The sequence below is a fragment of the Cupressus sempervirens genome, chromosome 1 (genome assembly GCF_028749045.1).
Source record: "Cupressus sempervirens isolate cs-2001-9-10 chromosome 1, ASM2874904v1, whole genome shotgun sequence".
Taxonomy (NCBI): domain Eukaryota; kingdom Viridiplantae; phylum Streptophyta; class Pinopsida; order Cupressales; family Cupressaceae; genus Cupressus; species Cupressus sempervirens.
In genome coordinates, this window is record NC_143118.1 from 538,431,836 (window position 1) to 538,447,544 (window position 15,709).

Consider the following 15,709-nt stretch of genomic DNA (forward strand, 5'->3'; position numbering starts at 1 on the left):
ACCTCATGCAATCCTAGGTATTTGTAAGAGTAATATGCTCAACCATAGCATATAATTTTATAAACCTTAGTATCTCTCCTCATGATGACGCCAATGTGAAAAAGATCAAACCCTGTCAAAATAGGATGAACTCTGAAGTTACCAATCCTAAAATGCTCCATATGACCCTGACTGAATATTGCCATGGGTACAAAGTCCATCAATTCTGTGGTGCTGGTACACCATGATCTAGCACCCAAGAAACTACCAATCATCCCCAATTAATGACCAATCATGTTTTAGAACCTAAGCTTGGCCTCTGGCTCCATCCATACAACCAAGTGGATTCGATATCAACAGTTCCAGGTTCCTTTATATTCTGAAAAATAAAAAAATCCTATGTTCTGTCATTTTTAGACAGTATAATCTTTTCTGGTTTTGAAATTACCCATTTTATAGAGCTGGTGCTTACATTCTGGAAAAGAATAGTTTTGGTAAATAAGAACTTAGTCAACCGTATTTAGTTGTGCATTTTTTCTGCATATCTGTTGCATGTGTGATCATCCTATCTGTAGAATTTGCAATTATGTCTCCTATTATGCCACAATTGAGAAGTCTACAGGAAAACCATCAAGCAAAAACTTAAATATAAAACCTTAAGAAAAGGAATGTGACAGTCTATCATTTCCTAGGATCATAATAGGTCATGACTGAGTAAGTAGCCGATATTTCAAGCCGATACATGGCAATTTTTTGTGATTTTTGAAGATATCTCCTGAATCGGTGATTCATGAGAAAAAATTGACAATCCAATTCACCGGCTCAGGAAAAATCACCCAAGGCATATGATGAAATCGCCTGAATCGTGGTGATTCCGGGATCTTTGGTTCAATTTATGGGCAACCGTATGCAAGGGAGCGTTGAGCTTCTCCCACTATTGTTGAATGATAGTCGAATGTGCGCATTAGAGAATTACAATGTGAGGTCTTTAGTTTGGCTAACGACATAAATATGGCCAAGCTTCTTGTGAATGCATTGATATGCCTCTTCAAGGTTTGGTATTTAGTTTCCCCATGTTTGATGTCTGTGAAGATTGCTGGTATGATTCATTCAGTATTTTGCATCAACCCAAAAATGTCGCTCTTCACCTTTTTCTTTAGCATCTTTCTGTAGGAACTCTCTAGGGATTTAAACTCTAACTGCAGCTGCTAATGACTTTAGCTTTTGAAATTTGGTTTTTTCTTTGTGTTTTTCCATAAATATGTTTTTTTTGAATTTTCCAGATTGATGATAAATACAACCATGCAATAAACAAATAATGATGTAGTCTAATTTATGAAATCGATCTTGTCAAATTCTCTTATTTTCAGACTTATTTGAATGAAATCGATTTGCAATGATATGTAGCAGCAAACAAACTTCACAATGCAAATATAAGGAACCTGGAAGCTATATAGAGCTGTAGCAGGTTCAATTCTGTTTGCAATTATCTGAGATTATAGCCTAATAATATTTGGTGCTGGAAAGAATTGCTGATGATTTGCAATGCCAAATCCACCTAATGCAGATCAAAACCCTTCTGAATGTTATTGGTAGATGCCATGGGTGATTCCTTAGACAACGACTGCCTCAAAAATTACTCAAGCAGCCTGCTAAAAGAAATAAGATAGCTTCAAGAAACGTCACACAGCCTGCAATCACTCCACAAACAAAAAATGCAGTCCCTTTGTCGAATCTTCACTATTTAATGAAATGTCAGCAATTGGGTGTAGCTGACGTAGAATACACAATTCACCAGCAATGGACTGATTCAAAGTGCCAATATCATACAATAACTTACAATTCCTGTATATGAAAACTTCGAAACCCTTACAAAGGCTCTCTTCACAAGACCATGAAAGTTCATCAAGACATTAGATGATGGTTTGATTTTTACGGGAAAGCTGTTAATATTCCCTATCGATTGGAAGTTTCAATAAGACACTTCTCATAACTTGAATATACTTTGGCGATGCAAACCATTCATATTTCAAATATTTGAAATAATATAAACAATAACTTTCCTCCACTTCATATTCGCGCCAAGACATAAGTTAAATGACTTGGTTATAGAATATAGTTTTAAACCCATATTATTGATTAAGTTAGACTTAATTAATAATTGTTAAACCAATAATAAATTCAAATCACCTAGGCAAGAGCTTACAACACAACGGTAAGTTGTGAATCTCTCATCTGGGAGGCCTTGGGTTCAAGTCTACTCAAGCTTAACAAATAATAATAACTAATCTCAATAAATAATAATAATTGATCTCTGATTCAGCCCATTACCCATAAAAAAAATTCAAATCACCAAATGACCAAGTAAACTCCAAAAATATCTGACAGAGCCAACACTAGAACGTCCTCCCACAAATAGTATCTGACTAAGGATTGACTTACCATAAACAGTAAGCCCCAATCTAGAAGCTCTGTTGATGTCCTCAGAACTCCATGCTACTACGAAGTATTCAAGTGCCCTACTTAGAGTAGTAACCTTGACTTTCCTGGAATCGTAGCTTACAATGAATAGAAAGTATGCCAATCTGACTCAAATAAAGAGCAATCCTGAACATCCTTGACCCCCAGAGTGGGAAAATAGGCTCTGGCAGGACCAATTGAGATCCTCAATCCAACTGATAACCTACAAGGGTCAGGAAATAGACTAATCCCTCGAACTTTGATGCTCACGCAAAAGGGGACATTCAATTTCCTTGCTATGAATTAGAATTGGGCTATCAATTGATCTCTTTTGTCATGACTCATGACCATTATTTGGGAAGCCTATTGCAATTCAAGCATTCTCTCCACGAAATTGAAGAATGATACGTAATTGGTCTTAGTAGTTATATTAATTCCTCATTCAAGTAGGATCAAAATAGTGCATGTAATGTATGATGATTATAGATAAACATTTCTATATCTCTAGCATCAAGAGCCACTTGTTTGTTCCATTTGATTTTCCCCATGTCATTAAATGCACCATTTCTGGTGTGCACAAAACAAAGAGTCTACCTTAGATGTTTTTTTGTCACCTCAATCAACTTCCCCCTACTTTTCATGCATAGGTTGTGTCTATCATGTTGTGCACTACATTCTTAGGGAAACCTCTTCATGAATTTCTTAATATATTGTCTTTCCATTTAGTCCAACCATCCTGAGGCTTAGACGTTAACAGACTAATATCTTGTGAAGAAGAGGAAAGCTATCTTTCTTCCCTCATGAAAACTGATCTGACTTATGCCTTGGAAGGAGGGAATGATGTTTATGGTTTTGCATATTTCATTGTTTACGGTTGATACTAAAAATACCTTATTATTATCATCTTTGAGACTGCCCCTGTTCTCATTATACCTGCTAATTGAAGACGAGTAGATGTAATTAGCGATTGGAAGCCAAGCAAATGGAGTGAACGAAAGTGGTGAGCTCATTTCCAGAAATAAGATAACAAATCGTTTTTCAATTGTACAAGGCCCTGCACCGTAGTCACAACTTGTGCAATGATAATGGATTATATTCTTATAGACTTTTCTTTTTTACGTGCTTTGACATGTTGAAGTACATTTTACCATTTTACATCCTAGTATTTGTTTTGGATCTACTTCAGTGCACAGCTGGCAAAGACATATCAAACTGCTGCAGTGCTGTTTGCAGTATTAAAGGCAGTCACTCTGACAGAGAATGCTCAAATTGATGATGATGTAAGTAATGCTAACTGTGTTCAATCTTAATGATCAAGACCCAAAGTATAAATTTTCTTATAATCACCATACTGAAAGTTGATTACATGAGGTAAATTATTGTGGATGTACACATCGAGTAAGCTGTTCCCTTTGGATGCAGCTTCTGAAATTTGGTAAAGATGTTGAGAAGAAAACAGAACAGTATGCCCCCTATAATATTCTTCCTCTTGATCCAGGAGGAGCAAATCAAGCCATTATGCAGTTTCCTGAGGTTGGTTGCCGCATCAATTAAATTGTAAACTCATTACTTCATTTTCTGTCTTATTTTATCCTTTATTCTTTGGTTTCTTATTTCGTTTAATAGTATACTTGTGTCCATATATGGAATTCAGAAAATTTAAATTTCTGTGAACTCTCACGTTCTGTGTGTCTGTTCATGTTTTTATGTTTGCTTGACATGTAATGTTGGAAACTGATTACATGCACATTAACTTCAATCATTTAGTTCGAGATTCTTATGTATTGTCTGTGTAGTATCGTTTTGATTAGAATTCCTACTTCATGCGTGATCTCAGATTAAGGCTGCAGTGGAAGCTTTATGCAACATACGTGGTCTGCAATGGACAGGTGACCATCATAATGCCAGAGATGCAGATGATAAAACAAGAGTTGTAGATCTGCTTGATTGGCTTAAAGTAACGTTTGGATTCCAGGCAAGTAAATTTGAAGCTTTTGAGGCACATCACCCACATCCTTCACGGGGATTTATTTGCTTTCCTTTTCCCTGTATTCTTACATTTGGGACTGAGAAAAGTGTATATTGACTCCAAATTGATATAAATATGGCCATTACATAATGGTTGTATTAAATTATGTTCAGATAATGAGCTTGATGTACATGTTTCACAGAAAGACAGCGTAGCCAATCAGAGGGAACACTTAATTTTGCTCCTTGCAAATGTCCACATCAGGCAAATTCCCAAGCCACACCCATTAAATAAGGTGCGCCACTTATATGTACTAACTGCAATGAAAATTATTTTGATCGAAGACAAGTTACGAGCATTGATTTTGTAACAATCCTCTCTCTGCTGTCCTGACAGCTGGATGACCGGGCTCTGGATGATGTCATGAGAAGATTATTCAAAAACTACAAGAAATGGTGCAAATATTTAAAACGCAAAAATAACCTTCGGTAATAATAAGCTATGATGTGGTGTCTCCTGTCTTTCTCTTGCAGTTATTTCTTTTATGTTTTTAGTTTTACTTCTGCAGAGAGTAGTGAGAGTACCCTGCTAGCAGCTTTGGTTTTTGTTGTATGAGAGCTGATTTCTAGTTTTGTTTCCACAGGCTACCTTTAATACTACAGGAGATACAGCAACGTAAAGTTCTTTATATGGGACTCTATTTACTTATTTGGGGAGAGGCTTCAAATCTGCGATTTATGCCAGAATGCCTTTGTTACATCTTCCACCATGTATGCAACCATTCCTTTTAGGTCTAAATCATATTTTCCTCTGGGAAAGTAAGATATTTGATTACAATATTTGGAACTGTATCATAGGAAAATAATTTTTTTGAATGATTTGGCACGCTGCAATAATTTAATTTTTTTCAGATTATCAACAAACTTTAAACTAGAGCTTTTTGAAATGATTCGAATTTAACTTTGAAAGAATGAATGAATGATTAAAATCATCAGTGGCATCCATGAGACTGAACAGTCTAAGGGACTGTGATTAACAACATTAGTTTCAAACATTCTTAACTAGAGACATTAGCATCAACTGTTATGGATTGTGGAAAATTTAATTGCTTTCTCTGTCTCTGTTCTTTGTTGTTATTACTTTGGTTGTTTTCATTTTTTTTTCGGACACCTTTGCGTGCTCCTGTTGGTGTCAGCCTCACTGTTGTAATCTTTCAGTCCCATAGACCTCTTTTTGGTCTTTTGTTGGACATTAATATCATTATCTTATCTTATCTTATCTTATCCTCAAACTCCTTCAAAGTAGATCCTACTATGAATCTTGACTAGGAAGCTGACCCAACTAAGAAATTATGTGACATAATTTCTGTCACATAATTTCTTATTGCTTCATTATATTTTTGTCACATAATTTCTTATTTCTTCATGTTTTTCTGTTGCATAATTTCTTATTTCTTCATTATGTTTTTCTATTGCATAATTTCTTATTTCTTCATTGATTTAGGACATTCATGCAAATTTATGTAACACTTGCTTCATCCGACTTTTCTTCTTGTGGCTTAGCACCTCCTCCACAACTATTTTGGGCTAATGATGGTTATTAATGCTTTTAATCCTCTTTGAATAACATAGCAACCAGATTATCTTGATGCCTTCCATTGGAAAAGTGCTTGCTTCAGACAAAAGAATTTCAGATGGAACCATGGTTTTGACTTTGAGATTACTTGTGATTAGATGTTTCCTTTGTTTCTAATTGTCTCCAATTGCAAATTGACATGTCGATTCCTCACACTTCATAGCCAGATAAGACAATTGCCATGACCAACAAACCACAAAAAGAGTTTTGGTTTTCTAATCCCAAACTTTAGTTTTTTTGCATGTAATATGAAGTATGAATCTTTCCACCCTTCCCATATTCTTTTCATTCTATGAGTCAACTTAGCTTATATTGGAAGTCAATCCCAACATTTGTATTCTTTCACAGTTTCAAACTGGCTTCCTTCAAAATGAAAGGAATTTTTTAATCTTTTCTATTTAGTGAGTAAAACATGGTTTTGGTCTTGGTAATGCTCACTTGCATCCCCAACTTCTAACCATGAGCTGTATTTAAAATCAGGATAAGGTCATCAACATAAAAAAGTAGCTTCACCATAGAGCCTACTAGGTAGATAAATTTGCCATCTGTTTTTTCTGAACTTGCTTCTAGACCAAACAAAATGGGTGATAGAGGGTATCCTTTCTTAACACCAATGTCGGTACCAAAACACTCAGACTTTCCTTCACTTGTTCTGATTTTAGTTCTAACCTTCTCATTGAGTTTATGCACTATTGCTCTGCACACATCTGGGATACCAATTTCTTCCAATTTGTTCCACAATTTGTCTCTTAGTTTTGTAAACTTCACAAAACAACAATAAGCTTCTGCACCTTGATTGCCTCATATCTTTTCTATAAGTGTCCAAGGGTGATGCAACAATCAGTGGAGTGTCTTGGCCAAAATCCCCTCTGCCCTTTTTCTCTTTTCCGCTCATTTTCTGTCCAACCACTAATTCAACTCTCTATCACACTTCCAAAGGGCTTGCCGAGAAGAGGATTGACCGTAATAGTGTAGTAGCTAGATGGGTTATTTATATCGCCACTTCTAAAGAGAGGGATGACCAAAAGGTTTGTCTGCTACATTGGAAAGCCATTCTGATTAACATCATTGAATATTCTTTTTCTATGAGCAGCAAGGGTCTCAACCCGCATTTTAAATTTCAGCATGTAGTCCATCTATGTCCTATGCTTCACCACTTGCTAAATTCTTTATTTCTTGTTTGATATCATCCATCGCGTAGAGCTCCATTGATTTGTTAACAATGGGAGGGGAGTCTTTCTCATGTAGCAGCTCATAAAGTAGTCTTACACATTCTAACCATTGGACATTTGTGCTATTGTGTTCAATCTACTTTATACTTTTCTGTAGTTCCTTCAAAAACCTCAGGGATTATGTGTTCCAAGAAAGATTAGCCCCTTGTTTCATTTACACGCTCTCATTTTTGGTTCCACCAATTTATCATAATTCTTCTTTTTTTCTATGTTCATGCCTCTTTTTTAATAATCTCCTGGCTGCCTTACATCTTCATACCATAGGTTTGCTGGAAAAGTGTTTACAAACCCCTCCTTGGGATGAGACTTTTTACACACAACCTAGTGATTAATTGGAATCATTTTATCATATTATTTTCTCTCTTATTTGTGCTATCAATTGAACTTCTAGATCTTGGCATTTTCATTAATTGCCATAGGCAAATTCTTACTTCTCCACTACTATGCATGTGTTATAGTTAACTTCCAGCCCTAACTAATGTGCCATCACCAGAAATTTAGCATGTCTTCATTGAAATAAAGTCGCCCCATATTTGGTTGTAATTGCAGTCCCTATATTAGGATCCAATTTTTTCAGTTATTGAATATTGCATTAAATGAAGGTTGCAATAGATGTGAGGATAAAAGGGGTTGTGACATTAGGTATCGAGGAAGATTGAATTGAGTCAGTTTTAGACAAAAGTCAAGGGAACATTCCCCTTCTTGGGCACTATAGAGAACGGAGCTGGATAGGGTGAGAGTCTTGCGCAAGAGAAAATACCTTTCAGAGAAATCTCATTTAACTTATCAATGCTAGGATCACAGTAATATCAATCTGAGCTGTGAGACAATGGCTGAACACATGTATCATTCCACATGCGATGCTGTAGATCAATACCGTAGTTTTCCATGAGGCATTATTTTGACACAATAAGATAATTGTGTATGGGTACAACATAATGAAGTCATAGGAGAAGTAGGATATGGATACGGGAATGCCATTTTGAAACAACATATTAAGTATATCAATAAGGGAGTGATTATAGGCCTATATGGATATAAATATAATCACTAGGAGACATGGCTATAGGTAAATGGTTGGCAGACCTAAAGCCTAATGCCTGATGTGAATATCATGAAAAGTATTGAAATAGGTCTGCCTCAGTTTTGAAGGACACAGTATTTGTTATGTATCACTTTGAGAAAATTGAATGTTTATTTTACTAGAAGTTTTTATCATTATATTCCAGTGGTCATCTCTTAGCCCACCCCAAAGGAATTGGTGTATTTGTTCATGATATTAGAAGAAACATGCTATGAATCCCTTGTGGATGTCTAGATGCTAAATGCCCTTACAGAATATTCTCTAGTTTTACAAAAGTTAGAAATCTAGTAAATGTTCCTAACCCTTTTCTTTTTTTTCCAGCCTTTCCTAGAACATTGCCTTAATGCAATTTTGCAGAGTACTCTTTGTTTATGAGCATATCCGAGATCTGGCATGACAATTCAAGTCAATATATTTGCAGATGGCATTGGAACTCAATGATGTTTTAGCTAGTGATGTCAAAACTGTCACTGGAGAAAATGTAAAGCCAGCATATGGAGGAGATGAAGAATCTTTCCTAAGAAAAGTTGTGACACCCATTTATGAAGTCCTTGCAAAGGTATAGTTTTCTACTTGTATTCAAATATACTCCCACAGAATAATGGTTTTTTACAATTATGATTTGTTAATAAATTTTTTCTTGACTTATGCTGGTACATATTGCATAAGTGTAGGAGGCAAAGAGAAACAGAGGAGGCAGAGCCAAACACTCAGAATGGAGAAACTATGATGATCTGAATGAGTTTTTCTGGTATGATATCTAGCAGAAATAATTAATATGCTATAGGTTTTGAAATAAGTGGTACATAATGCTAGTACACGACTGTTTTTTGACAGGTCACAAAAATGTTTCAACCTAGGCTGGCCAATGAAAGAAGATGCTGATTTCTTTTATGTGCCAAAGGAAAATGAAAGGCATCCTACTCTGAAGGTTACAAATGATATGTCATGCATTTCTTTTGAATGATTAATATTCTGTAAAGATCCTCCAGAATAAGGCTGAGGTACTGTAGAAGACATTTGAGTATAAGTCAAGTTATAGTTCTGTTGCCGATTTAATAAGCATTAGTTTGAATGTACAGAAACGAATTTGTGTTTTCAAGTTGGAAACTAGTTCATTAATTAATAATCTAATATATCAAATTTGGAAGACTATTCCTTTTGGCAAAGGAAAAAGCTGGGTTCCAATCTGGATGGCATTCACACGGAATCTTATTCTGCATAACCTCTTATCATTACTAATACCATCTTCTCATGACTGATTATAATTTATTTTCTTACTAGTTTAATTTGGAAGGGTAAACATAAGACATCATTTATTCTTGAGTCTACTTTAATCAGCAGTGATTCAACTACCTTTTCTTATATTATGTTACCTAAGTTTTTTATTTCTATGATCATTGTCTTTTCTACCAGTTCACATGAAATTCAAAGCTTCCTGTCATCCGCCATTTTTCTCAAGTATAAATAGAAACTTGAAGCAAGGGAGGAAGTTTCTATCCTTAACTCTGTAAATGGGCATTCAAGTGAAGATTCTGTTACTAGATGCAACCATTGTTTGAGAATCTACTCCTAATTAATAGGAATAGATGAAGGATTTAGAGAAACTCAAGCAGTCACGAGGATTATAAATCCTCAATCACATTGGTTGTTGAAGTATTTGTTTAGTTCTCATTGTTCTTTGGAAAATAATTGCGAAAAAGGAAAGACCTATAGGTAGTGTAAATTCGATTGCATTATTTTATATTATGGATGCCTAGAAGGAAGAAATGTGAAATTGTTTTTGACATTGAAATCCTAAGAATAAATATATAACCTGAGCTGGTATGCTGGGTCCTATAATGCAACATTCCTGGAATGTGTGAATGACGAGCATAGAGGATGAAATTCAGAAGTTGTGATGTGTATGTAAAGATTCTTATGAATCTAAGGACTACTGTGATTGCTAGACTTCCTAGTGGATATCAAGAGGCATTTACTGTTTTAAATTGTAATTAAACAACTAATTGATTATGGCTGTCAGAGCATCAAAAGTGGTCAGAAAACTGTACAATAACCATGGAAGGAAATTCTTTCTGAACACAAACTTGACAGCAAAAGACAATGGGCTTTTCAATTAATTGGAAAAGATTTGTGTAAGGGATAGTGTTCTAAATTATTAACTTTTTTCCATAATCAGTTTCCACAAACTGTAAAAAATGGTACAATAGGGGTTTTGACAGGAACATTGGTTTTCTAGAATGATTTTACAACTAAATCACACTTTATATACTGGGATTTGTTGCAATTAAAAATTTCTTTTTGCTGACCCAAAAACCAGAATGAGTGATTAATTGACATAGTCAGATTGTTTGGAAAAAACGTAGCAACAACGCTGAGTAGATAGATTGGAGTAAATAATGGTAGTGATAAATAAAGCTTGACCTCTGCTAATATTGATTCTGATGCTACTCTCATATACCATTTAAAGGCTTCCTCTTTTTTAGTAATTAGTGAAGAAGTTCTGTTGTCTGGTCACCTGGCAGTCTTTGTTGTTTGTCTTATATTGGAGTGACATGGTTATAGGGCTATTAATGACCTGTACCATCATAAAGTAAGAGATACAATTTTGAATATCCTAGTGAAATACCATTCATGGCCTCTTGATATCCGCTAGGAAGTGTAGCAATATAAGTGAGAAACACCACTTAGTGCCAAATATAGTGCCTTGAATTAATCATTTTTGGTCTAACTTAGTTCCTTTTTTAATAGTTGGGATTTACATGGATAGAAATCAATGGCACAAATCTGCTGTTGGAAAATATGGCAATATTAATTAATTTATTTTTAAGTCAGGTCAGGATAATGGATTTAAATTTTATTTAGCAAATATGAAAAATGACCTACATGGGTGAAACACGGATAGCAACAGTGATCAATCCCTTCCGTCTGATAATTCTTTCACTTTATAAATTTGTAAAGGCTTTATTATGATTGCCTAGACAAACCTGGATGCATCTGTGCAGACATTGCTAATTGAAATTCTTTTAACTCTGGAACACTCTAATTGCTAGGCTAAAAATATTTGATGTTTAGAAATAAAGGGAAGTGAAACTATTAGTGAAAATAATAAAATTATGACATTAAGAAATAAGAGAATCTACCGGAAAGCTGAAGAAAGCTGTAATAGTCCTAACAGCCCAAGTATCAACACAGGAAACACTGAAAGTCACTCGTGGTATTTTAATGCCTGAACTGTGGTCTTAACCATACCAGCATTGAAATGATTTCCATTTACACTTTGTGGTCATTACCAAAATGTGTTTGATAAGGAGACATTCGCATGGCAGTGGAGTCTATGGACTCTGGAGTATTAGAGGTTGTATTTGAATTTTGTAATTTTTTCAAATACATAATAGATTATGGAGAATGTGATAAATATATACCCCAATTCGATTTCTTCTGGATGCCTAAGGCAGAAACTCATGTTGCACAATTGTAAGCAGAATGTTTCTCAGCACCAGTAAAATAATGTAAAACTCATATCCATGATCGAAGTATGAGCAATTAGATTACAGATTGGTTTGCATGGTGTTGGAATGGAAGACTATACGGTTTTGTAGACCATAATCTTATGTTAGTTTGTTATAACTTATTTTCTTTATCACCCCATGTTTCTAGGACAGGGGGAAGGGAAAACAGGTTTCTGAGATTTTTTTTTGCAAGAGATGGGGACGACATGGGATGGCTATATATATATATATATATATGAATTTTCAAATATATTCTACAATTTCAGAATTACATAACATTGTGACATTCATCATAGCAACATAATTTAAAATTGATAAGTAGGAGATATTTTCCACAGAAATACAAGCTGTGATATTGCTATCAGGATTTAACTGTGTAGTTTTTGAGTCAAACTTATTGACCCATATTTCATGAGTAGTGGTTTACACAAACCCATCTCTCATGACAATGAATAGAACACTTAGCACTCATTGGATCTAGGTGATGCTCACAGAGGTGAAGCATTGGGACTTCGTGGGAGGTCACCCATCCTAGTACTACTCCATCTTGAGTGTGCTTAAGTACAGAGTTTCCTCCTTGGTTAAATTGGGTTGCAAGCAGAGTGGGTATAACCATGAAGGAAACTCTGTAGTTGAGTGCACTCGAGTTGGAGTAGAATTGGGATGGGTGACCTTATGATATTGGTATCTCCTCCTTATCGATGGTTAACCTCCTGGGAAATCCTGATGCTTCAACTTTGTGAGCATCACCTACATCCAATGAGTGCTTGTGTTCTATTCATTGTCATGAGAAATGGGTTTGTATAAACCACTACTCATGAAATATGGGTCTTTGACACAAAAACTGCATAGTTAAATCCTTATAGCAATATCACAATAATTTAAAATTATCAACTCCATTCATCAAATCATCATAAAACATAACATCAAATAGAATCATCATAGAATATTAAAAATGGGTATGTAGGATGACATCAAATGAGAGAATGAAAAATATCATAGTTTTATTTCATAATGCACAAAGGTTTCAAGTTTCAAGTTTCAACAAAATGAAAAATTACCAGTGTTACACGGGGACTCGCACCCTCCTCCCAAACCTCGGAGTACCCGTCCCCGAGACGTCCCCACACTGGGTACTCGCGTACCCAAGTACCCCCACCTCCGTCATTTCGCAACAATGTTGCCGCTAGAATGGGGACTTGGGTTTCTATTTGAATTTTGATTTTTTAATGTTACTATTGGGTATGTAATATGTTACCATGTTGAATGTTCAATGGTTCTAGTTCATGTTTGAATATTGCTATGTTAAAGTATTTTAATTTGGTATGTTCTACTAAAACATCATTTCATAACAAGCATTTCAAGTCCTATATGTATACCATACAACACCCTTCCCTGCCCCTTCCTCTCATTTCCGCCGTCCCCTTGCTGTCCCAAGAATGAGGCCTATTTTCCCCCAGCTTGGAAACTCGTCCCAACGTCCCGCCATCTCGATGTACCCCAATACTGGTGTTACATTGAAAATTAAAGACTTTAAAGTATCAACTATCAGTAATCATATAATCGTTCCATCAATGTATCAACTATCAATGATCATATAATGCCAAAGCACTCAGTTTGAAACATGAAAGTAAAAATGAAAACAAAGACTGTATGATAGCTACCTCTAATCTTGATCCATATCAATGTCACTATCACTATACAATGGTCAAATGCCTCTACACAAATGTCCCTGCAAATACCCTTGAACACCTCTTTAAATGCCCTAAACCTCGTCTGCAAATTGTCTATGCAGTGCAAATAAAACGACAAACAAACATATGATAGGTTATAATTTTACAAACTTACATATCATATGATATTTTATTATTTCATAACAGTTATCCCCGTGGGCCCTACGAATGGCAAAAAATAAATTGGAAATTATTATTAAATTTCGTGTTAATGGCTTTTTGGCCATCAAAATCTTCAAACCATCCTTGTGATAGTCGGGAGACAGCTTGGCCATCCCCAACCATCCTCGAGAAGGTCAATAAGCACAAGAAACCCGTTGACCATTTCCGAAATTTCTAGGATGGGTTTTCGATATTTGAGCTAATCGGGGATGTCTTGGAAATGTCCTTGACCATCCCCACATTATTGAAGCCGCCCCCATTTCTGAAACCCAGGGTTTAGGGGTAGAAACGTGTCTTCGGATAACATATATTTTTTATAAGCGTGCTTTGCACATGTTGTGATTGGGTTAACATAATTTCACCTATACACATGAGTCTATTTGTTTGCATTCATTGATGCAAAGATGGAGTCGATTTGTTTCCATTGATCTTTGATTTGATTCAATACTTTTGTTTCCTTTGATTTCGTGACACGGGTTATTTACTTTAACTTTTGCAGGGAGCTATGCAGATTCGAGGACCCAAATGGATTGCCAAAACAAATTTTGTTGAAATTCGTTCATACTGGCATCTTTATAGAAGCTTTGATAGGATGTGGACATTTTTTATATTAGCTCTTCAGGTAGAGATCTTGTATTCTATGTGATTGCTTGCTGAATTTTCTTGAATCTAATGTGAACAAATGTTAGTTTTTTAATGATAACTAGCAGGTTTATGTTTTAGGTAAACTTTGAAATCTATGAAGTATCTTTCAATCGTAATACTGTTAATCTTTCAATGTATTGCAGGCCATGATAATTATTGCCTGGCATGCACCAGCCTCTCCAACTGAAATCTTCTTTTCCTCCATCTTTAAACAAGTTTTGAGTATATTCATAACAGCTGCAATATTGAAGTTCTTGCAAGGTACTTATTTTTCATCTATGTGTGGTAAGGATCTGGTTTCTTATGCTTAAGAAAGAATAATGTCATAACAATATTTTATTGGATTTTTGGCTCATCTTCTTGTGCATGACTGATTTTGTGTATATGAAGGTATAGATGTATTTAATATAAAAACATACAACCTGATTTCTCATGTATCTTAAACCCCAAAATTAATGTCATTAATATTTCCAAATACATAGATAGGGTTGTTTTGATTAACAACCTTGGACATTCCTTTAGCATTCTGGGATTTGACAATTGTGTAGTTAAGCTTGTGCCAATTTTTCTAGTGAAATGTAGTCCCTTGCTAGGAAAATCTTTATGTGATGTGCATCCTGTCTTTCTATTTATTTTGGAAAATATTATCAATATTTTGAAGTATGCTTTCTGTTACGTAACATTGGATATTTGGAGCAGGAAACTCAAGGCCATTTGAGAACAACAGAAGATAGAAAATTAAATTTGGAATTGGAGAAGATATATCACCGAGTGGACCAATAGTCCTGTAAATCAGCCTGGAGTTTGAATAATTTTGATGAGAATCCAAATAAACTGAGCTCAGCATAACTTTTTGGGTGAATGGGTATTGGGGGGGGGGAGGGTCGGGCAGGAGTAAGTGAACTAATTGTTGCGATATTGATTCAGTAGCATCAGTGGAATCAAAGTGATCTTGAATATCTTAAGCAAGGCCAGCAAAGGATAAGCTTTAAAGGTTTTATAAATTTCACTTACTCTAGAGAGGCCTAGGAGCTGTTGGATCCACCTTGGATCATTGATATTTTGCACATGAAGGATGAAAGAAAGCTTTGCAGTCTTTTGATCATGAAGCACATTGAAACCTGTTGATCAACAAATATGGAGGGCTTTGGGGGGATCTTTTCCACCAAAAGATGGTCATTTTGATTTCTGAAGTATAGAATAAGGCTTGGAGGTCCTTTATTTGTAAAATGACTCTTTGTTGGATGCTCTACTGTCAATGGTCTTTTGAAGCTGGGGACTTGTAAAGCTTGGTAGTC

The 15,709-nt window shown here is 35.3% G+C and overlaps 1 protein-coding gene across 1 annotated transcript in view; it reads left to right on the forward strand.

The window, feature by feature from the left end:
• Positions 1-15,709, forward strand: part of LOC149578586 (callose synthase 3-like) — a 111,047-nt gene that overhangs the window by 30,842 nt on the left and 64,496 nt on the right. The window contains exons 4-14 of the mRNA XM_089830012.1: positions 3,626-3,719; positions 3,862-3,972; positions 4,277-4,414; positions 4,611-4,703; positions 4,805-4,896; positions 5,052-5,178; positions 8,781-8,918; positions 9,034-9,110; positions 9,197-9,290; positions 14,266-14,388; positions 14,555-14,672. Of these exons, the coding sequence (XP_089686138.1) occupies positions 3,626-3,719; positions 3,862-3,972; positions 4,277-4,414; positions 4,611-4,703; positions 4,805-4,896; positions 5,052-5,178; positions 8,781-8,918; positions 9,034-9,110; positions 9,197-9,290; positions 14,266-14,388; positions 14,555-14,672 (1,205 nt within the window). The remainder of the gene's footprint in view (positions 1-3,625; positions 3,720-3,861; positions 3,973-4,276; positions 4,415-4,610; positions 4,704-4,804; positions 4,897-5,051; positions 5,179-8,780; positions 8,919-9,033; positions 9,111-9,196; positions 9,291-14,265; positions 14,389-14,554; positions 14,673-15,709) is intronic.